This window comes from Panthera tigris, chromosome D3 (assembly GCF_018350195.1).
Source record: "Panthera tigris isolate Pti1 chromosome D3, P.tigris_Pti1_mat1.1, whole genome shotgun sequence".
Taxonomy (NCBI): Eukaryota; Metazoa; Chordata; class Mammalia; order Carnivora; family Felidae; genus Panthera; species Panthera tigris.
The window spans coordinates 10,482,058-10,503,193 of record NC_056671.1 but is presented as its reverse complement, the minus strand read 5'-3'; the positions used below and the strand labels follow the sequence as shown (position 1 = coordinate 10,503,193).

The 21,136-nt window shown below is 58.7% G+C and overlaps 2 protein-coding genes across 4 annotated transcripts in view; one reads left to right on the top strand and one right to left on the bottom strand.

Moving 5' to 3' along the window:
- Positions 1–7,592, top strand: part of RASAL1 (RAS protein activator like 1) — a 30,370-nt gene extending 22,778 nt beyond the window's left edge. For 2 of the 3 annotated variants that reach the window (XM_042961967.1, XM_042961968.1), the window contains 8 exons: positions 634–771; positions 1,597–1,738; positions 2,904–3,073; positions 4,036–4,173; positions 4,259–4,394; positions 5,161–5,281; positions 6,155–6,231; positions 6,491–7,592. In XM_042961967.1, coding sequence (XP_042817901.1) covers positions 634–771; positions 1,597–1,738; positions 2,904–3,073; positions 4,036–4,173; positions 4,259–4,394; positions 5,161–5,281; positions 6,155–6,231; positions 6,491–6,630 — 1,062 coding nt within the window. In that variant the 3' untranslated portion in view covers positions 6,631–7,592. Of the gene's footprint in view, positions 1–633; positions 772–1,596; positions 1,739–2,903; positions 3,074–4,035; positions 4,174–4,258; positions 4,395–5,160; positions 5,282–6,154; positions 6,232–6,490 lie in introns of those variants that run through there. The other variant, XR_006209838.1, reaches the window with a different exon arrangement.
- A 686-nt stretch (positions 7,593–8,278) lies between these two features.
- Positions 8,279–21,136, bottom strand: part of DTX1 (deltex E3 ubiquitin ligase 1) — a 33,512-nt gene continuing 20,654 nt past the window's right edge. Inside the window, exons 3-9 of the mRNA XM_042961969.1 lie at positions 11,955–12,016; positions 11,447–11,608; positions 11,124–11,185; positions 10,484–10,642; positions 10,246–10,407; positions 10,060–10,149; positions 8,279–9,413 (exon numbers count right to left, since the gene is read on the bottom strand). Coding sequence (XP_042817903.1) covers positions 9,189–9,413; positions 10,060–10,149; positions 10,246–10,407; positions 10,484–10,642; positions 11,124–11,185; positions 11,447–11,608; positions 11,955–12,016 — 922 coding nt within the window. The 3' untranslated portion in view covers positions 8,279–9,188. The remainder of the gene's footprint in view (positions 9,414–10,059; positions 10,150–10,245; positions 10,408–10,483; positions 10,643–11,123; positions 11,186–11,446; positions 11,609–11,954; positions 12,017–21,136) is intronic.

The following is a 21,136-nucleotide window of genomic DNA, read 5'->3' as shown; positions in this document are numbered from 1 at the left end:
GAAAGGTGGGTGGGGAGTGATCTGGGGAGAGCCAGAGGCACCCAGGATAAAGGCACGCCCTCTCTCTGCTGGAGCTGGAGGAACCAGCCTTGTCTGCGGGTGGGCCAGGCCCGGGACTCACACAGAGGGGCCAGCCAGACCGGGTTCTCTCCTGAGCCTCCGCTTCCTCATCCACAAAATGGGGATAATAGCACCTACCCCCTAGGACTGTCGCTGGTTCAGATCAGTCCCGACGCTCAGCACAGTACCGGGGGTCGAATGCCGGAGGGTGCGATGGAGAGCTGCGTGTTCAGATCCTGCCTGGGTTCAAATCTCGGCCCTGCCACTCCCAGCTGTGTGGCCTTGGGCAAGTCACTTGGTGTCTCTGAATGTCTGCTTCCTCATCCGTGAGCGGGGAATGATGATGGTGCTTCCTTCACGGGGCTGGGCCCTTAGCACGGGGCTCGCAGTGGAGGGTCGGTATTGTTCCTCTGCTTTCCAGGGGAGGAAGCTGAGGTCCAGAGAGAAAAAGCCGTCTTGGCGGACCAGTGTGATCTCCCGGCCCATCTCCCATCCCACTTGCCCTTGCCTCAGTTTCCCCATCTGGGATGTGGGTTCTGGGGGGCTCTTCTCACCTGCGGCTCCTCTCGGCAGGATGCGAAGTACCTGGCCATAAGTGGCTTTCTCTTCCTGCGATTCTTTGCCCCTGCCATCCTCACCCCGAAGCTGTTTGACCTCCGGGACCAGCATGCGGATCCCCAGACCAGCCGCTCCCTGCTGCTTCTTGCCAAGGTGCTGGAAAGGGAGTCCCACAGCCTGGGTGTTCTTAGCCAGGGAAAAGCACAGGAACGGAGCCGGAAGGCCAAACCTGCCGAAATGGTTTGAGACCCAGAGAAACCCGTCTGAAACACCCATTAGCCCTCCCTCCTGAGTGTGAAGGCGTTCATTCCATTATCCAACTTCTTCTCTTGGAACGAAAATTCTGCCCTTTCAGGAGGAAAGTGGGAAGCAGGCTAGTCGTCCTGTGCGCCTTAGTATGAATTAGGCCATCATTTGCGAAGTGGCCATATTTTGAAGTTCTTTTCCTTTTTAGGTTTTTTGAAAGTTGTTATTCATTTAAGCAATCTCCACAGCCAACAGGGGGCTCGAACTCACAACCCCAAGATGAAGAGTCGTGCCCTTTTTTTTTTTGTCCTTAGAGAGAGAGGGAGAAAGCACAAGTGGGGGCGGGGCAAAGGGAAAGGGAGAGGGAGAATCTCAAACAGTCTCCACGCCCCGTGCAGAGCCTGATGCAGGGCTTGATCTCACGCTTTTCTGACTGAGCGAGCCAGGAGCCCCATATTTTGAGGTTCTGATGGGTTCCAGAGTGTGCATGAGAGGGGTCAGGCGGTCCTGGGCGGGGGAACTGAGCTCCGGAGGGAACAGTGTAAGGGTGCTGGGGGTGCGTATCTGTCCCCAGGGAGGGGTAGGTATGACTCCAAGCAGGTGCTGCTATGAGTCTCCTTTCACTGAGCACTGATTTGGGAGTTAGGACTCGCGCGCTCCGTTCTGGGGCCACGGAAGGCCCTACCCCCTGAAGTGACCTTGGCCCTGGCGTCCCCTGCTTCTCTGTGCCAGGCTGTGCAGAGCATCGGAAACCTGGGCCAGCAGCTGGGCCAGGGCAAGGAACTGTGGATGGCCCCCCTGCACCCCTTCCTGCTGCAGAGCATCTCACGTGTGAGAGACTTCCTGGACCGGCTGGTGGATGTGGACGGGGAGGGTGAGTCCCTGTGTTTCTGCCACATCTGGCCTGTCACTCTACTTGGCCCTTGGGACCCGCCCTTGCTCTACCCCTGCCGGCCCCGGCACTGAGACTGTGGACCTGTGGGTCAGCTCGTCAGTCAGCTAACACTCCCTGGCCCCTTCTGTGCCGGGTCCCAGAGATGAACAGAGCTCAGGCCCCGTCCTCCAGGCCACCGCGGCCAGTGTGGTGGGTGGATACCATCACGTGGTGTCGCGCGACCAAAAAATATCTATTAAGTGCTTACTGGACACCGTTCCAGGTGCCGGGGAAACGGCAGTGGACGAGACAAGAAATTCCTGCTCTCGTGGAAATTTTATTCTCACGGGGACCACAGAATTTGAGTTAGCAAATAACATAGTGTGTTGGGGAGTAAGTAGAAAAAACAAAGGAGGGAAGGAAATGTCGGGGTGGGGGGTGGCAGGGTGAACTTTTAGGTAGGATGACCAGAAGCGGCCCCACTAGGGTACTATTAGAGCAAAGAGCCGAAGGAAGACCGAGGGCAAGCCATGAAGATCCCCGGGAAGAGTATTCCAGGCTGGGAACCGCATGTGCAAAGGCCCTGAGGTGGGGGACAGAGAGCAACAGTGAGGCCCCAATGTAGAGGAATGAACGAGGGGGAGCAAAGGAGAGGTGGGGGCCGGATTGTGTGTGGCTTCGGAAGCAGCTGGAAGGATTTGGGCCTCGATGTGGGGTGAAATGGGGCATGGGACACGTTTCGGCACAAGAGTTGGGGTGAAGTCTGTATCACGACGTGGGGCCCACGTCAAGAGACAGCTGGGTGTGAGTCACACAGGTGCACCGCGTCAGAAGGCGGGGCCCTGGTTGTGACATAGCAGGGTCCTTGTGGCTGGGCTCCCCAGGCGGCTAGATCCTGGGCCCTCCCTGGACTGACTTCATAAGACGTGCCCCCCACCCTCCCACCCCACCCCCACCCCCACCCCCGCTGGCTGCCTGCCCCACTGTCTGTGGGGCTCCAGGGGAGGGCTTCCCCAGGTCGACTTTGTGCTCCCCGCCCCACCTTCAGTGACACCCCTCCTCCCGTTCATCCCCCTGCCTCCGGGCGAGCAGAGAATCCTGCTCCTGGGCGCACTGGCAGGGCAGGATATGAGGGGTTCACTGTCCCCCCCTCCCCGTTTCCCAGAGGCTGGGGGCCCAGCCAGGGCCCTGGTGGCCCCCTCGGTGATTGTTCGTGAAGGTTACCTGCTGAAGCGCAAGGAGCCCGCCAGCCTGGCCCCACGCTTTGCCTTCAAGAAGCGTTACTTCTGGCTCAGCGGGGAGACTCTCTCCTACTCCAGGAGTCCTGAGTGGCAGGTGGGGCCCCAGCCCGCAGTGGAGGGGTCTCCCTCACAGAGCTGCCTCTTTGTAGGCAGGGGGAAACGGAGGCCCGGGAACGGGGCAAAGACTTAGCAAGTCAAGCTCTCAGGCCAGGCTCTGCTCACGCCTTTGGGCCGGCGTGGGCCCAGGACAGGCACAGGCCCTGTACCCGCACACGCTCCCCATCAGACGTGGGCACGCACGGGACACGGACCATGCTTAACCGCCCTGAGATGTTCCCGCCCAGAGGCACGTGCCTGGCCGTGTAGGCACGCACGGGCCGACATTCGTTCACTCAGCCACTCATCAAACATTTGCTGAGCGCCTACTGTATACCACACAGCGTTCCAGGCACTGAAGTACAGCAGTACACAAGGCCCAACGTCCCTGGTCTCACGGGGTTGCCGTTCAAGTCCAGCACCAGCTCGAGCCCGTGCTGGGACGCGTTTCTTGTCCGCACGCCCATAAATGATGGCGAACGCTGGAGAGGGTGCGCAAGCGTATCCTTCCTACTTTGTCCGCAAAGCATGGATTCCAGAGTTCAAATGCCTGGTTCCCAATTCTGCCTCCACTGGCTGAGTGGCCTCGGGAGGGCCAAGTGACCTCATCTGCACACAGGCTCAGCCTCAGACATTGGTGGCCGTTGACAGGCTGGAGTGCGGGAGGCACGCCCCAGCTGCTGCGCGGGTGGTTGCTCTGACGTCTGGTGATGATGGGAACTGATGCCCAGCGAGGTGGTGGCTTACCTAGAGAGTGATGGGGCAGGGCTGGGGGGGTACTCGCGGCACAAGAGCGCGGACACACACGCACAGATCGCAGATCACAGAGACGCAGGCTTGAGTGTCCCCCCCCCCCCCCCCCGTCCCCGTCCCCATTCCCTGATGCACGCCCCCAAAGGAAAGCTGCCCCTGGGCCCCCCGCACCCCGGCCCACCCTGCAGCCACAGCCCTGTCTCCCAGATGCGCTTCTCCATCCCGGTGTCGCACATCCGCGCCGTGGAGCGCGTGGACGAGAGCGCCTTTCAGCTGCCGCACGTGATGCAGGTGATGGCGCAGGACGGCGCCGGGGCACTGCGGACCACCTACCTCCAGTGCAAGGTGAGGCACCGCAAGGATGGGGACGGAGGGCGTCCCTTGGGTCCCCCTCCACCCCTGACCGCCCCCCCCCCCCGACTCCCTGCAGAATGTGAACGAGCTCAACCAGTGGCTGTCGGCCCTGCGCAAGGCCAGCGCCCCCAACCCGGACAAGCTGGCCGCCTGCCACCCGGGTGCCTTCCGCAGCTCGCGCTGGACCTGCTGCCTGCAGGCCGAGCGCTCAGGTGAGGGGGCGGGGCGGGCTCAGGTTCCGCCCTCCCCAGCCGTCAATCAGCGGGTGCCCCGCCCACACCCCCCCTACGGCGGGCGGGTTACTTAACCTTTCTGTGCGCCTCGCTCTCCTCAAGCGGGGAACAGTGGCTGCCTCCTAGGGTTGTGGTGCGGACTAAGTGTGTGTTCTCAGCACTCAGAACGCCGACCGGCACCTAGGGCGCATTGCGTGTGAGAGATTTTGTAAAGCACCTTCTATGGGCCCAGCATCCGGTGGTCAAGGCTCGCTCTCAATGAAGACCGGTGGATAACCAGACAAGTGTCCCACGGTCTTATAAGTACCAAAATGAGGCTTTTGGGGCTCCAGAGACTGCCTCTGAGCCGGCCGCAGGGTTGGAGATCAAGGAGGGCTTCCTGGAGGAGGTGCTGTTGAGACATGACCTGAGAAGAGTAGGCGATAAGCAGTGAGAGACTGGGATGGGGTCACGAAGTGTCGTAGGCAGAGCAAAGCGCCCGAGCAAAGGCCTGGAGGGGGCGCGGGGAGGGCTGAAAGGTCGAGAAGGGCCTGTGGGAGGAGGCTGGAGGGAGGGGACGCTCCTGCTCTGCTGAGCCAGGGCGGTGGGGGGGGGGAGCGGGGGGGGAGGCAGCGGGGCTTGAAGGAAGTAGGAGGCGGGAAGAGTGATTTTAGACGCAGAAGGGTCTGGGCCCGGCGACCCTCTGCCCCGGGGACTCCCGGAGGGGCGGCGGGAGGCAGTGCTGACGGCACCGTGTTCCCCTCAGCTGCCGGCTGCAGCCGCACGCACTCGGCCGTCACCCTGGGGGACTGGAGTGACCCGCTGGATCCCGACGCTGAGATCCAGATGGTGTACCGGCAGCTGCTCCTGGGGCGGGACCAGCTCAGGTGGGGACCCCCACCCATTCCGCTTCCCCCGCGGTGACCAGCCAGGCCAGCTCCGCGCCCCCCCCACCCCCTCCCCCCAACCCTCCCACGGCCTCCCCGACTCATTTATTCATTCTTTCCCTGTGCCATCAGCTGACTTCCTGGCCGGGCAGGGCGTGCGGGCCCCAGGCGAGGCGGGGAGGCGTCCTCAGGCTGGCCCTAGTGCAGAAGTGGGTCCCGGATCTTTTACCATCCCGGGCTCCTGGGACACGGGCACAGACCGTGGATGTGCTCCTTTTCCCCCCTGGGTGGCATCACCACCGGTCAGTGGCAGAGATCTGCTCCAAGTCCTTAGAGAGCGGGTTCTGAAGCTGGCCTGACCTGGGTTCGAAGTCTGAGCCAGTCGCTTACTGGCTGTGTGATCTCGCGCCCGTGGCTTACCCTCTCTGTACTTGTGTCTTTTCATCTGGGAGATAGGGACAGTCACAGCGCCTGCCTCTCGGACTTGTCCCGAGGGTCAAATGAGCTAATACAGGTGAAGTCTTTTTGTCGATGCCTGGTCGCAGTTAGCTTTCGGTAAATGGTAACAGTTACTATGCTGTGCAGCCTTAGGCGAGTGCTTGACCTCTCTGTGTCTCAGTGGACTGTATAATGGACCCAATAGTAAGTACCTACCTCAGATACATTTGTTGGGATCGTGAGGTGAGTTAATACACGGGAAGGGCTGATAGTAGTGTCTGCACTCTGTCTTTGCTGTGATGACGACAATGGTCGCGGTGGTGGTGACGACCGGGAATCCTTAACGCCCCCTGCAACCAGCAGAGAACCTCTGGGGTAGAGAACGACATTGGGGATCGGGGACCAACCTGGTCTTTTCTCTCTTGCAACTTCCAGGATGAAATTCCAGGAGGATTTCAACATAGATACAAGCCCGGAGGCAGATACAGTGAGGGCCTCGGGGGCCAAGGAAGGTAAGGGGTCAAGGGGCTCCCTTTTCTTTGCCTTCTCGGCCGCCTCCTACAACTGGTCAAGCACGCCCCTATTTCCTCCCCCCACCCCCGCCGACTCCCCCTTTGCCGGTCCACCAGCAGGTGCGGTGAGTGGGGAGGGTGAGTGTGTGGGTTCTTGGGGGCACAAGGCCGGTCTGGAGCCTGAAAAGCCACGGGGACTGGGCTCCGGGAGCCTGCCCTGGCCCGGCTGAGCCCCCGTGGCCCCTTGTCTCCCTCCCAGGGGCCTGTCCTGAAGCCCTGGCCCGGCAGAGAGAGGCAGCTGGCCGCCTTCTGGAGGTGCTGGCAGATCTGGACAGAGCCCACGAGGAGCTCCAGCAGCGGGAGCAGCAGAGAGCGGCCCTGGGTCCCCTGGGGCACTGAGGAGATGCCAGAGCCAGCCTGGAAGGAGGAGGAAGGAGCCATCGGGCCCCTCTCAGGGCACCCCGGCCCCTCTCGGCTGCCCTGTACCTCGTCGATGCCGCGGCGCGGACGCTTCTGGAGACCTCCCAGTCTCTGTGCCCCAAGTCCAGAAGCCCAGGCACGGAAGCCCTCTGGCAGGGGGCTGGCCTTGTACTGAATGAGTCTCAGTCTCTGGGCTGAGGCAGCTGGGAGTGGACGGGAGAGAAGGAGCCTGACTCATCCGGTTCAGCTGAAAGTCTCTGCTAAACCGGACCGGCCTCCGCTCACACCGACAAGGCCGTGGCCCCGAGCTGCTGGATACAGCCGTACATGAATCCCTGATGCCCACGTGGCCTTGTTGCCCAGACAGGCACAAAAGAGGCTCAGCCCTTCCTGTTTTCACGTCTGCCGATCTGCGTCACCTCACGGACCCTCCTGAGCCCTGCCTTGGCCGAGAGTCCTAACCGCAAGCTTCCGGAATCGGGTTCCCTTAGGAATAATGGGGGCTGGGAGCCCAGTGCGCCAGACTCAGACCCCTGGAGCCTGGGATACCTTGGGCTAGGCTCTTGTCCCCTCTTTGAGCCTCAGTTCATGCTGTATAAAATAAGGAGGGAGTGTCTAGATGTGTGGCTGTCAAACTGGGTTCCACGGAGGTGGCTCGGGAGCCAGGGAGGGGTTTCTCAGACTGTGGTCCAAAGCTCAGCCCCTAGGTTGTCTGCTAGCGATGCAGCTGCTTGGACCCCACCAGCATCTGCTGAATGAGGATCTGAGGGAGTGTGGGAGCAGGGATCAGGATTTTTAACAAGTTTCCCAGGTGATACGGATGAACACAAGATTGGAAGATCACGGGGCCGGGAGATTTTGCATAGTAGGGTTTGAAGTGAGATTTTGAGAATGAATCACAGAGGGTAAAATGAGAACACCCACTCTGGGACAACCGGAAAGGCTTCCAAGATCTCCTTTCTGGTTTTGTGTGACTAGAGGGTGGGACAGAAACCAAAGTATGTATGTAGGGATAAGGGGGACCAGGAAAGATGCAGCGCTATCCCGAGAGTGGCCAGCAGGTGTCGCCTGGAGCCGCCGCAGCCGCCGCAGTCACCCGGCATTCTGGGACGTTGCTGAGGCTGATTGGAAGCGTGTTGCAGATCCCGGGCTCTGTCTCTAGACAGAACCGGGCCCTCCTCCCTCCTCCTGGAGCGCTGGGGCTCCAGGAGCCGATCACGATGTCGCCCAGCTCCTCCGTGTTTTCTCCGAGGCTCTCAGCCCCCCAGCCCAAGTCCCTCATTCCTAGTATTGTACCAGGCAGCTGCTGTGGGCATTGCCTTGGGCTGTGCTCGAGAAGAGCACGTTCAGCCCTGTCCTCTTGGGTACCCTCTGCCTCGGCCACCTTCACACCCGCTGCGTACCCGGGGACAAGAGAATTATGGAGCCCCTCCAACCCCAGCTGCCCGAGACTGAGAGAGGCAATGGTCCTGGGGTCCTCGTTCTGTTGCAAGCTCCCCGGGAGGGTGGGCCAGAGGCCCCCCCAGGAACAGAGCCACCCACCCAGCCCCCGTCTCGGCAGGAAAGAAAACTGAGTGAGGAGGAGAAAGACCATTTATTTCTCCACCCACAGTGGGACTGGTAGGTTTTCAAAAGAGCAGTCGCTGGCGTCCCTTTAAATCTTGGCTGACTTCCACCGTGGCAGCCAATCAACAGAGGCGGAGCTGGTGAGTTGCCTGGGCAACAGGCCCCTGGTTGGCCAAGACCATCAGCCACCCCACTGCCCACTCCCAAGAAAGGGAAATGGACTCTTTGCTGTCCGGTCTGCTTTTTTAGACCGGCTGGCCTAAGCTCGGCCTCATCCAGCCTTTGGATCTCGGCGTTGGGAGCGATTTGGCGGAGAGGACAGGATGGGGAGGAAAGGAGAACAGTGCCTTTATCTGGGACAGACATAAGGCCTGGGGACGGGAGGGGAGAAGAAGGAGGCGAGAGTCCCAGAAGGATGAAGAGACACAAGCACAAAACAAGGTCCCTCTAGTCCCCCCTCTCTCTGGCCTCTGCCCCTTTGCAAAACTGCTGACTAACTTCGGGTTCTACCCCTGGGCCCACAAGTGCCCATCAGTGGGTGGCAGAGGGGGGCCCCTTTCCCCCAGGCGCTGGAGCTGAATCGAGACGCGGGTGGGAGTCCACGTGGAGGATCACAGGGGTCTTCCGTCTCTTTCCCCCCAGCCCGGGGGTAAGTAGAGGCACGTGGGTGCGCGTGCGTGTGTTCAACAGGACACGTGTGTTTGCGCGAGGGGGTGGGGCTCTGTCTTTTCCGTAGGGAGGTTACTGTGGTTCCGGTGTTCTCTCCGCCACCCTCTCAGGGAGCTACGGGTCGGAGCCGGCTGGCCTGCCATCCTCCTCCCATCATTCCAACCGCCATCAGCCAAACCCCCAGGACGCTTCTGGCTCCTTCCGCGGGCTCCTGAACCCGGGCCACCAGGACGCGCCTGGCAGAGGGAGGCAAGTGCCGGACCAGGGGCAAAGCAGGAGGGAAGGTGGGCCGCCCCCGGGCCTCAGGCCTTGGCTGCAGCCTCGGACACGCCCTGCGCTGTGAGCTCGGCCAGCACATTGTCTAGGTAGCTAGCGTCCGGGTAGCCGTGGCCCGTGAGGTTGGATCCAAACTCGGTCTTGTGGTGGATCTCGTTCCACACCACGGTGTCCGACTCGCCTGTGGTGTTGGACGTGCCGATGGTGAAGATGAGTCTCCGCTCCCAGGCGGTGATGAGCAGCCTCAACACCTGGGGGACAGGAGTGGGGACAGGAGGGGGGGCTGAGCGGAGGGCGCGGGCAGCCCCGCCCCTGTGGCTGGAGCCCCTCCCGCCCAGCCCCCCTCCTTCCTTGGCCGAGCTGCGGCCCTCTCACTACCTGCTAAGCCCTGCGGCATGCCCGCGGGCGCCCAGCCTGGCCGCTTCCTTCCCTAGAGGGACCCCCCCCCCCTCTCCCGCCCGCAGTGAGAGCTCTTTCCAGGCTATCTGCCCGTTTCATCTGGGTCTCCAACTGAAGGCCCTCGGCTGTGTTCGGTTGACTACACAGCCATCTTGTGACTTCTTTGGCAATATTCAAAGGCCTGGGGATTTCACGTGAAAATCAGAATTTCTTGCTTCTCTTGAAAAACAAGGGAGGCAGACGATCCGTAGTGTACCAGCTGTGTGATCTTGGGCAAGTCACTTGCCCTCTCTGAGGCTAAGGTTCTTTATCTGTAAAATGGGGTCAAGACCTTGACCTCCTCAAGCTGGAAATGAGCCCAGGTGTGTGAAGCCACCTGGCGGGGCTGGACACGCACTAGGAGGTGACGGTCAGTGTCGGTGCGGGCAGGAAACAGGGACTGGGGGTGAGGGGGGTCCCCGGCCTGCTCCCACACCCCCGCACCCTCACAGCACCCACCTTCCGGCCCTTCTCGTTGTTGGGCAGATAGCAGTGACGCGGGAAGCCTCTTGCGGTGAACTTCTTGCCTGGGTTGGGGTGCTCAGGGCCCTGTGGGGGGCGGGCAGCAGAGGCTTGAGCCACGGACAGGTGTGGGGGACCTGTGCAGGGTTCCGGGGAGGGGGGCCAGGGGCACGGGGGCCTCACCTGGATGCCTGTGGGGATGTCGTAGACGATGCGGATGGTCTGGGTGTCGGCGAAGCCAGGCAGCGAGTGCGGGATGAGGTGGAACCGCATCTTCCCGGGCGGCTGGGTGCCCGTCTTCTCTCCGTAGATGGCCTTGCACGTGGGGCACTGCAGGCTGCCGTCCTGGGGCAGGGGAGGCCGGCGGTGAGGCCCCACCCCGCGGCGTCCCGGCCCCGCCCCCTGCCCCCGCGCCGCCCACCTTGTTGCCATTGGAGTACATGGCCACGAGGCACAGCAGGTGGTACATGTGGCCGCAGCGGCCCAGGCGGCCCACGAGCTCGGGTCGCACGCCCTTGTGCCGAAGCACGCCTTCGTAGCCGGATGCTGTGACCAGCCGCTCCATGCAGATGGTGCAGTCCTGACGGAGGGGGCGCAGAGGGGACACTGACGACGGGCCCCGGGCACGACACCCTCGGGTCAGCGCTGCCCCTTGGCGGGAGCCAGACCCCAGGCCACCAAGCGTGGCGGACGGCCCCCTCTCCGGTGCCCCCTTGTCAAAGGGAGGGAGAGAGAGGACACCCCCATACACTGGCGGCACACGGCAGAGGTAGAGATGACCCCCCACCCCTCTCCGGGGGGATGAAGGCAAAACTTAGAACGTTGGGTGGAAAATATGGGTGCAAATAAGATTCGAAAGCCGTCAACCATCCAAAGATCGGTGAATGTGATTCTATTAAACCTAAGCGTTTCTGTCCATCAGAAGACACTGTGAAAAAGGGAGACGGCCAAGCCGGAACTGGGGGGGACAGACTGTAACACACGGGGCCACGGGAGGAGAAGGGAGCTCAGGGGCTGGGCCCTCGGTCTGCCCAGGCCAGTACCCTCCGCTGGGGGCTCACCTCATCGGGCGGGTTCTTCACCTTCTGCATGTACCTTCGAACCACATCCTCGGGGTTCTTACCTGCAAGGACACAGCGGGTGGGCTGGAGGGTGCCCAGGGTCTCCGCCCTGAGGGCTTGGCTGGGGGGGGGGGCACAGAGGGGTTGGCAGGAGTCACATGCCAGCGGCTGATGTAATCAGAGTTGGCGGCGGAGGGGGTCAGGGGCAAGGGAGCGGAGATCAGGAGACGGAGGTGGAGGCCTAAGTCCTAAGAACAGATGGGAGTTGAGGGGTCAGGGTCAAGGGTTAGTTAGTGGGGCCAGGGTCGGCGCGGAAGGCGTACTCTTCTTGAGGTGCTTCTTCTTGGTCTTGCGGCACACCCCGGGCACGCCGGGCACGGGCTTGACGTCGCTCTTGCTCACGGGCGGCGGGTGCAGGATGGGCTTGGGGGCCCGCGTCAGGCACACGGGCAGGCCGGCGGCACACAGCAGGATCCCGGTCATCCCTGGGAACGCGGCCGGGGACGGTCAGGGGGCGGAGCGCTCTCCCGGCCCCGCCCACCCAGCCCTCCCGCCGGCGGGAGGAGGCCGCAGGCCTTCCCCCAGGCCCCGCCCACCTGCCCCTCCCCCGAACGTGGGGGCCCCCGGGTGGCCCTGGGCCCCACCCCAGCTGGAAGCCGAGTGGAGCGCCTTCTGCGGGCCCCGCCTACCCCGGCGTCGCGGTCCAACGGTAGGGGGCGTTTCCTCTGGGCCCCGCCCACCAGCCTCGCCAAGGGGCGGGGCCACAGGGCAGACAGGTGGGCTGCCTCCTCGTGGGCCCCGCCCTTCTGCCCCTCTGGGGCTGGATCTCACCTGCCAGGGCCGGATGGACGGGCCCCGTACCATTCAAGTTCTTCACCGGGAGCGCGGGGACCCTGAGGGGAGAAAAGAGGCCGCAGCTGGACTTCAGCCCCACACACCGGAAGATCCGAGGGCTCTGGTTTGGCTTCTGGACATACCTGCACCTCTGTGTCATTTAGAATATGACCGCCAGGGACATAGACATCCTTCTCTTATGGGGTGGGGTGTCATTGGGACCGCTGCCCCAGTTACAGTGGAATGAGTACTGACTCTTCCCTACTCCCTTGTGAGAGCTTGGGGGCCAACAGTTCCCTCCCACTGGCCGCTGTGCCTGAAACCCAACTCCTAGTGATGTAGCCATTCTAGCATTTCTCCAAGTTTCTTATATGGAGCACTAGTGCCTATAAAAGGTTCTGGGAAAGAAGGATTCAGGGAGCACATGAGTTATGAAACACTTCACTGCCTGCTTGGAAATTCACAACATATATGAGCATCTTAAAGGCTCTGATAAGTCCTGCAAAAGGAACTATGATTAGCAAAGATGAATCCAGGTTTTCCAAAGACATTTCACACGGAACACTTTCGTCCCCCCTCTCGAAGATCTACCGATGACAGTTCCTGTAACTAAGGCACTGTCCCCTCCTCAGATGAAAAGGCCCCAAGAAAACATAGCCTGCCTCCCCTCTTCGCCTTCCCCCACCAAAGAGCTCTCTGGCTTTTGAAATCAGCCAGAGCTGCTCTCATATCTCAGCTTAATAAGCACTAACCGTCTGGGTGACACGCAGCCCATCAGGCACCTCTCATAAGCCCGTTTCCCATCTATAAAGCAGCACCTCGTGTTTGCCCTGAGGAGTCAATGACATTCTGCCTGTCAAGGGTCCAGCAGAATTCCTGGCACCTAATAAAGACTCTAATGGCGTTAACCACCACCATCGCCCCGTTGACGTGCAGGCCTGGCTGAAGAGTTCCACCTCCCCGCACCTCGGCCCACTGAGTCACGGAGTGTCTTCTCTTCACCTGGGAGAGGAAGCCGTGCAAGTGTTGCAGTGACGAGCCTGGGCGAGTCACTTAACCTCTGTGGCCCCTGGTCTCCCTACCTGTAAAATGGGGATAACGATACTTCACCCCCAGGGCTGTTGGGAGGGCTGACTGAGAAGATCCGCGGTGACCTGGACAGTGTGCCTGCCTGCGTCTTCGTGACTTCAGTGCTTGGACACGCAGGTGAACTACTGTCTTGCTGTCGACGGGCACAAAACGCTGGATGGATGTCTTGATGGACAGGAGTGTTCTCAAAGGCAGGGACGCCAGAGGGGCCTGGGGGGGGGGGTGTGCCAGGAAGGGACGGGGGCCGCGACAGCTGGGAAATTGCTGCGACAACCCCCTCTGCCTGGCTGCTCAGGTCTGAGCCTGGCCGGGGCTGCCTGGTCACCTGCCCCTGGCAGGCACAGAGGATACTAGGGAGCTGGCTGGGAAGCATCTTTTAGCAAATGGTATGCTTGGCAGGCTTGGGTGCAGCCGCAGTGGATCCAGAAACACACACACACACACACACACACACACACACACAGACCACCCCAGAGGCATGCACACACACACCTCCACGCAGACACACAAGCACGCGGACACATCCACACGCTAGGGAACACAGGCGTGGGGAGCAGATGTCAGGGTCCTTGAACACTATGGTGACCCAAGGCCACCGAACACCGCTCCTGCACGGGTGCTACTGGTGGGCGGGCACCGCGGGACCCCCAGCGCCTGGCCAATCGAGGTGTGTGCGGGGAAAGGTGCTGTGCCTCCGTTTCCCCACCTGTAATGGGCATAAAGCCTTGTGAGGGTCCAGTGAGGTGAAACACGCAAAGCTCGTAGTTTGGGGGCAGGGCTGTGAGTGGAGGACGACTTTCTCCTTCTAGCAGCCTGCTGGGAGCCCAGAGATGGGGCTGAGTTTCCATCCGACCCTCTCGGGGTCTGTCATAATCCTCCAGGACCTGCCTAAAGGGTATCACCTAATCTTACGCCTCCCCATACTCTTCCAGGAAAGCAAGGAGGCACGTACCTCAAGCTTCTCCTCTTCCCTGCCCTGTCCTTCAAAAGAGTTCTAGTGTAGACACTCTGTTAAGGTCCTCGATAGATTTAGGTCTCCCCGACCTCCTTCCTTCCCCTTCCACCTCATGGGAAAAAATCCTTTTCTCCAGGGCTATCCGTAAAACGGGGGGGCGCGGACAATATGTAGCGTGCAAAGCACTACTCCTTATCGCCCACCTGCAGCAGACATCACTAATCCATCACTGCACGCTCTCAAGCTGAGCAGAATCCTTCAGGTCAGGACAGCCCCTACCGATCAGTGAGGACGGTTCGCTACCCGAGGTTTACCTCACACCCAATGTCTGGTCCAGCTCATGCCCCTGGTCTTGCTGAGTCTTTGGCCTGGGAGTTAGGGAGCGGTGGGGGCGGGGGGGAGTGCTCAGAAAGGGAAGGTTTTAAAAATCTCAGCTGCCCTACAATTCCTGACACCCCTTAAAAACCACAGGGCTCGATTTACAAAAATGAGACTTGTTCCCAAGAAGAAGGTTGTGAGTAGGCTGTGACGGGGGGGGGGGGGGGGCTGTTTTTTTATTTACTCATCAAGAGCTGGGGAACAGTCTCAAGGCAGCCCCCAGCCTCTCTTGATGTGCAGGCCCCCCTGAGAGAACCCAGGGTAGCAGGGTTCCCACGATGCCCGAGCGTGGGAGCCACCCGGGGCCTCCTTTTGATGTGGGATGCGCTGTTTCCTCCCAGTCAGCAAGAACATCCTTCTGTCCTGGACAAGAGTCTGCTGCCCGCAGGCCTCCCGGAAGGGGGGTCGGCCCGCACGCTGCGCTCCACCCTCTCGGGGCCCAGCCTGGCAAAGGGTAGGAGGAAGCCGTCAGCACCCCCTTGAGATCTGCTCTGACCAGGAGCCAGGCCTGGCCACCCCAGTGTGGAGAAGGGTCCGCTGCCATGCTGGTTTCCCTGCTGTCGCACCTACCTCTGCCTCAAGGCCTGTTCCTCCTCTGCCCTCAACCTCGTTTGGCTCCTACCTTGCTCAGAGAAGAATCCGACCCCTTTGCCCTATGTGAGCTAGCCGGTACCTAGCCCTTTGCCCTGGGCTCACCCCCCGCCCCTTCTCCCCCAGCCCCCCTGGTCTCCCTGCTGTTCTTCGAACGCGCCGGCCATATTCCCACCCCAGGGCCTTTGCACCTGCTGAGCTCTCTCTCCCAGAATGCTCTTCCCTGGATGTCCTCAAGCCTTGATCCCTCGCTTGACACAGGTTTCTGCTCGGATGTCACCTTGTCAGAGACCTGCCCTCCCATTTTACTCCAGAGAAACCTCTGTCTCGGCCATTACCTTATTGATTGATTGACTTAGCGCTAACCATGACCTGATTATAAAGTCTGGTCTGACCAGGCCTTCCCTGCCTCTGTGACCTCGTCTCCTACCCACTCCATCTCTCTCCCCCGGACACATCTGCCGTGGCTCTAACATAGTCTGAGGCTTCTGTCAAGGCCTTGGCACTTGCTGTGCTGTCTGCCCAAAGGCCCCCCCACCCCGATGCTGAATGGCTCACCTAGGTCCCTGCCGCAATGCCACCTCACGAGAGAGACCTTCCTAGGCCACCTGACTTCAACCCCAGTATACGGCACATAGCAGATGCTCCATAGAGCCCTGTTGCACGAAGGGAGGAGGGCGGGCTGAATTTTGTGGGAACGTCCTGCGCGGACGACTCACGTGTACGCGCTCAGGCACCTTCTCCCTGTGTGTTCTGTGCCCACGGGTGAAATGAGCCTGGAAGCACACGTCCCAGAGAGACACCCTCTGTGGCCTCCAGTCCCCTGGAGGCTCTCTGCCAGCGCTCCTTTTAGAGTGAGCGTGCTCAGTGGGCACCCTGCACGACAGCACAAGCAAACCGACAGAGTCCCAGAAATGCTCCGCGTCCCGCCCGAGGGCAGAGGTTCCCTGGCGCGGTTCCGGGGAACCCGGGCATTACACGGAACCGTCTTCCTGAATGTGCCACGGACAGGCGGGCGGGGGGGGGGGGGTGTTCTCCATGGTCAAGAATTCCAGGTACTCACTATGTGCCTGGCATCATTGTCACAGTTCACTTCCTCATCTAATCATCCCCTAACGTCTGTGACGTCCCGTCTAGAGAGAGGGAAACTGAGGCACAGAGAGGTGAAGTAACTTGTCAGGGGTGGGACCAGGATTCCAGCCCAGGCTGTCAGACTCCAGGGTCTGTGCCCTTAACCATGCCACACTAACCCAAGTTCTCTCTCCATGGCTTGGGGCCTAAGCAGGAGGCTCTGTCTGAGAAAGAAAAGAAAAGAAGAGAAAAGAAAAGGAAAGAAAAGAAAAGAAGAAAAGAGGAAAAAGAAAAGAAAAGGGAAGGGAAGGGAAGGAAAGAAAAAAGAAAAGAAAAGAGCAAAAAGAAAAAAAAGAAAAGGGAAAGGAAGGAAAGAAAAAAGAAAAGAAAAAAGAAGAAAAGAGGAAAAAGAAAAAAAAGAAAAGGGAAAGGAAGGAAAGAAAAAAGAAAAGAAAAGAAGAAAAGAGCAAAAAGAAAAAAAAGAAAAGGGAAGGGAAGGAAAGAAAAAAGAAAAGAAGAAAAGAGGAAAAATTAAAAAAAGAAAAGAAAAGGGAAGGGAAGGGAAGGAAAGAAAAAAGAAAAGAAAAGAAGAAAAGAAAAGAGCAAAAAGAAAAAAAAGAAAAGGGAAGGGAAGGAAAGAAAAAAGAAAAGAGAAAAGAAAAGAAGAAAAGAGGAAAAAGAAAAAAAAGAAAAGAAAAGGGAAGGGAAGGGAAGGAAAGAAAAAAGAAAAGAAAAGAAGAAAAGAAAAGAGCAAAAAGAAAAAAAAAGAAAAGGGAAGGGAAGGAAAGAAAAAAGAAAAGAGAAAAGAAAAGAGGAAAAAGAAAAAAAAAGAAAAGAAAAGGGAAGGGAAGGGAAGGAAAGAAAAAAGAAAAGAAAAGAGAAAAGAAAAGGAAAAGAGGAAAAAGAAAAAAAAAGAAAAGGGAAGGGAAGGGAAGAAAAAAGAAAAGAAAAGAAGAAAAGAAAAGAGGAAAAAGAAAAAAAAGAAAAGGGAAGGGAAGGAAAGAAAAAAGAAAAAAGAAAAGAAAAGAGAAAAGAAAAGAAGAAAAGAGGAAAAAGAAAAAAAAGAAAAGGGAAGGGAAGGGAAGGGAAGAGAAGAGAAAAGAAAAGAAAAGAAAAGAAAAGAAAAGAAAAGAAAAGAAAAAAGAAGCAACCAGAATTCGCCTGAGATACAAGGGATGGAGGACGTGGCTTTCCTCCTTGCCAAGAAAGGACAAGCAGAGATGCTTCATATCTGCACTGGCTGGGAGGCGATGTTCAAAGACAGGAGGAGATAATGTGACATTTTCCTAGCTGCTCGCACTGTTCCTCACACTGTTCCCTGCCCTTTTCCTGCCTGGGTACCTCTGCCACACTGTTCCTCCTGCCTGTCCATACTGTCTATTCCCAATTCACATCTGTCCTTTGAAGACAGGTCCAAAGGCCACTGTCTTTCTTCAAGAGGCTTGTTTTAATCTACCTCAAGTGGATTCCCATCTACCCCTTCTTTTAATTCCCTAGAGACCATGGATGATGTTTATCTTTTTTTCTTTTTTTTAAGGATACAGACATTTTCCATCTCGCTTTCTAGTTGTGTGGTTCCACGCCTACCTCCTCCGCCAGATTGTGAGCTTCTAGAAACGTGTCTGAACCAGCCCTGTGACCCTGGGATGGCAGATGAAACTCTGCGCACATGGGTTCTCAGGAAGTACTGAATAGAGGAAGAAATTGGTCTACTAGCTCTGTGGCCCCTTCGGTGGGGCGGGGGGGGGGGGGCGGTGCCCTTAGAAACAGCAGTTCTAATACCAAATGTCCCCCCGGACACAAGGTGGACACAGGGGCGGCAAACGCATGACGTGAGTGCTACACTTCCGCACCCACGGCAGGCATCACCAATCAATCCCGGCACTCCCTTCCACTGAGCCAAAACGCCACTCCAGACTCCTCCTCAGGAGTGCTCCAGGAAGACGTTAGTTACCATTCAAGCGGAGATGGTGCATGAGATGAAATCTGTTTGTCATCTGTTTTGAGGGACCGAGGCCAAGAGAGGGGAAGTGACTTCACTAAGGTCACCCAGCTGGTTAGTGGTGCACCTGGCACCAGTTCCTGGAATTTCTGAGTCAGCGGCCAGGGCCGACCCCTCCGGGCTGGTCTGCGGGGCCATCTGGAGTTGAGTGGGCTTTCTGAGCCCACTGTGCCCTACAGGCGGGTTGAAGTTTTTGACCGGGGCCCTGGAGCTGGCTCAGGCCCAGGGAGGCTCCATCAGCTGCACAAGTGGACCCATCTGCTTGCTCTGGCCACTCCTCCCTGTCCCAGGAATAAAGGGGCTCAGGACCCCCGGGAGGCAGGAAACCACACGGACACGCCCTTTAGCGCAGCCGAGTTTCCATCTCTCTGCCCACATCTGGCTCCTGTCCTCCCCCGGCCCCCATGGCCAGGGCAGGCCCCAGGCACGTCACATTCTCTGATGATGGTTTCCAGGTCCCATGACTGGCCTCAGGTGCCCTCAGGACACCTGGCACTCGCCCTGGAGTCCCTTGGGAGGCTCCAGCCTCAGTCATTCGGGTCCAAGTGGGTGACGAGGGGGCAGAAGTGAGAGTGCCATGTCACGGGAGAGGGAAGTTGAGCAGCACGCGGGGATCACCCACGTTCCTTGGGCCTGCTCCCCTCGCCCGCCCCCATTCAGTGGCCCACTCCACCTGCACCCGACCCCCTGATGCCCACAGTCCTGGGGCCAGCCACGTCCCCACTCTCACCACCTCTGCAGGGCTTCAGACATCGAGGACATCACAGTGAGCTCCGGGGGCCCCATGGGCCCAGCAAAACCCACAGGCCATCAACGGCTGCTGTGTGGAGGCCTTGCTCACTTCCCCTTTCTGCCTGGACAAGCCTCTGAGCTTCTACGGGCCTCAGTTTCCCCTCTGTCAAATGGGACCCCTCATCCCTGCCCCTGTCCACTCCTAGGGGAGAAAACGGTGCAGAAGTCCCCTAGAGAGACCTTATGAGGGGTGGCCGCCATTTAGGGCCAGATTTATCCAGGGGCCTGGGGGCTCAGCACCACCCTCCTTCAAACCCCGGGTCCCCTCAGGCCCCCAGAGCAGTGCTCTGTCAGGGGAACCCAGGCAGGGGGAGGGGGACGGGGAGGGGAGGGCTGGCGGTTCCCACGGCCTGGGGCTGCCGCTTGCAGACAGGAGTATGTGGTTTGGCCTCCCAGGGAGCGGGGCAGGAAGTGCTTCAGGTCTGGGGCTTGGGGGTGTTGGGTTTGACCTTGTGGTGAGGCGCCCGCCGGGAGGGAGGGAGCGGAGACTGCACACCAGCGAGGCCAGGAAAGGGGGGAGGGTGGGCAGGCCAGAGGCCTAACGGGGACACGGGGACACGGTGAGGATGAGACTTTTCATGTTGTATCTTTCAGTCCTTTGGTGTTTTTGAAGCACTGAAATGTAATGCCTATGAAAGAGCCGGAGAACGAAATACGAATTCTTTAAAATGAAAACACAGGGGCGCCCGGATGGCTCAGTAAGCATCGGACTTCGGCTCAGGTCATGAGCTCACGGTCCCTGAGTTCGAGCCCCGCGTCGGGGCTCCGGGCTGACCCTGCTTCGGATTCTGTGTCTCCCTCGCTCTCTGCCCCTCCCCCGCTTACATTCTGTCTCTCTCTCAAAAGAAATAAACACTAACAAACAAATAAATAAGCAAAATGAAAACGTAAAGTCACTGCTGCAAGTAAAAAAAAAAAAAAAACAGGAGGAAAACACCCAAATACACGTATATCGCCCAGACCGTCTCCTGTCACCCCAGAGGAAACCTGTTACAACAAAGTCACAGCCTGCTGGCTTCCATTTCACACAGAATAAAAGCCAAAGTCCCCCCCAAACCCCACCCCCGGCCTCAGGGCCCTATAGGACTGGCCCCATTTTCATCTCTGACCTCTTCTATCACCACTCGCCCTCTGCAGCGCAGCGTCTCTAGCCACACTGACCTCCTCAAACATAGGGGGCCTGCTCCTGCCTCAGGGCCTTTGTACGAGCTGCTTCTCTGTCTGGAATGCTCTTCCCCCAGTTCTCCGCGTGGCTTGCTTTTTAACCTCCTTTGGTCTTTGCTCAAATGTTACATTCTCAGTGAGGCCTCTTCTGACCTCTTTATTTAAAATTATATCCCTGTCATCCGTGCTTATGTGTCTTCCGCTATTTTTCCTCTGCAGCAGTTACTTCTCCCTGGACCATGTTCTAGAATTTATTTACTTAGTTTATTGTTTGCCAGTCACTAGACTGTGGTTCCGGGAGGGTCGGGATTATCTGCCTTATTCACCCTTGCCTCCCCAGGGCCCCAAACAATGCCTGGCACATAGGAGTTGTTCAATACATAGGGGGTTAATTCATTAAAAAAAACCAAAAAACAGATGAACGTAGGGTATAAGGAAGGTAAAAAGAAACAGCAAACTGTGACAGGTAAAAACATGACGGATAAAGGGTTAATCGGCTTCATGCAGAAGGAGTGTGTGCAAGTCAATAAGGAAGCAGCAAATAGCCCAAGAGGAGGCGAAGCAAAGGGAATACACACGTAATTGGCAAAAGAAGGAGCCACCGGTGGCCAGAAAACAGGGAGAGGTTCTCAGGCTTACCGAGAACCAGAGGTAGGAAAATGCCACTCGGGCGGCACCTCTGTGGCACAGCTCAGGTTGACGTGATGTACAAGTCTGACAGGCATGGAAGGGAGCAGCACGGCTCCCCACCACTGGCGGGTGGTGTAGACGGTGACGACTTGAAAACGCAGGCACTTTGACACCCGGCCTCATGCTGGACAGCGGCCTGGGTTGCCGGCCCCGCTTCACAGGTGCAGACACTTGAGGACCAGAGGGGACAGTGAGTCCCCCTGGGGTCCCACAGGGAGAGGAGGTGCCGAGCCGGGCCCGTCTGAACCCCGGGGTTCCCCGACACCCTGTGGAATCAGGACCGGGTCTCTGGGGCCCTGGCAGGAATTCTGGGGTGGACAGACGGGGAGGGGTCAGGCACCCCGATACCCTGGCCAACTGGGGATTTTGAATCACAGTCCTGACTGGGGGACCCGGAGCGAGTGTCAGCCTTTTGGAGCCTCGTTTCCTCACCCGAAGAACGGGGGA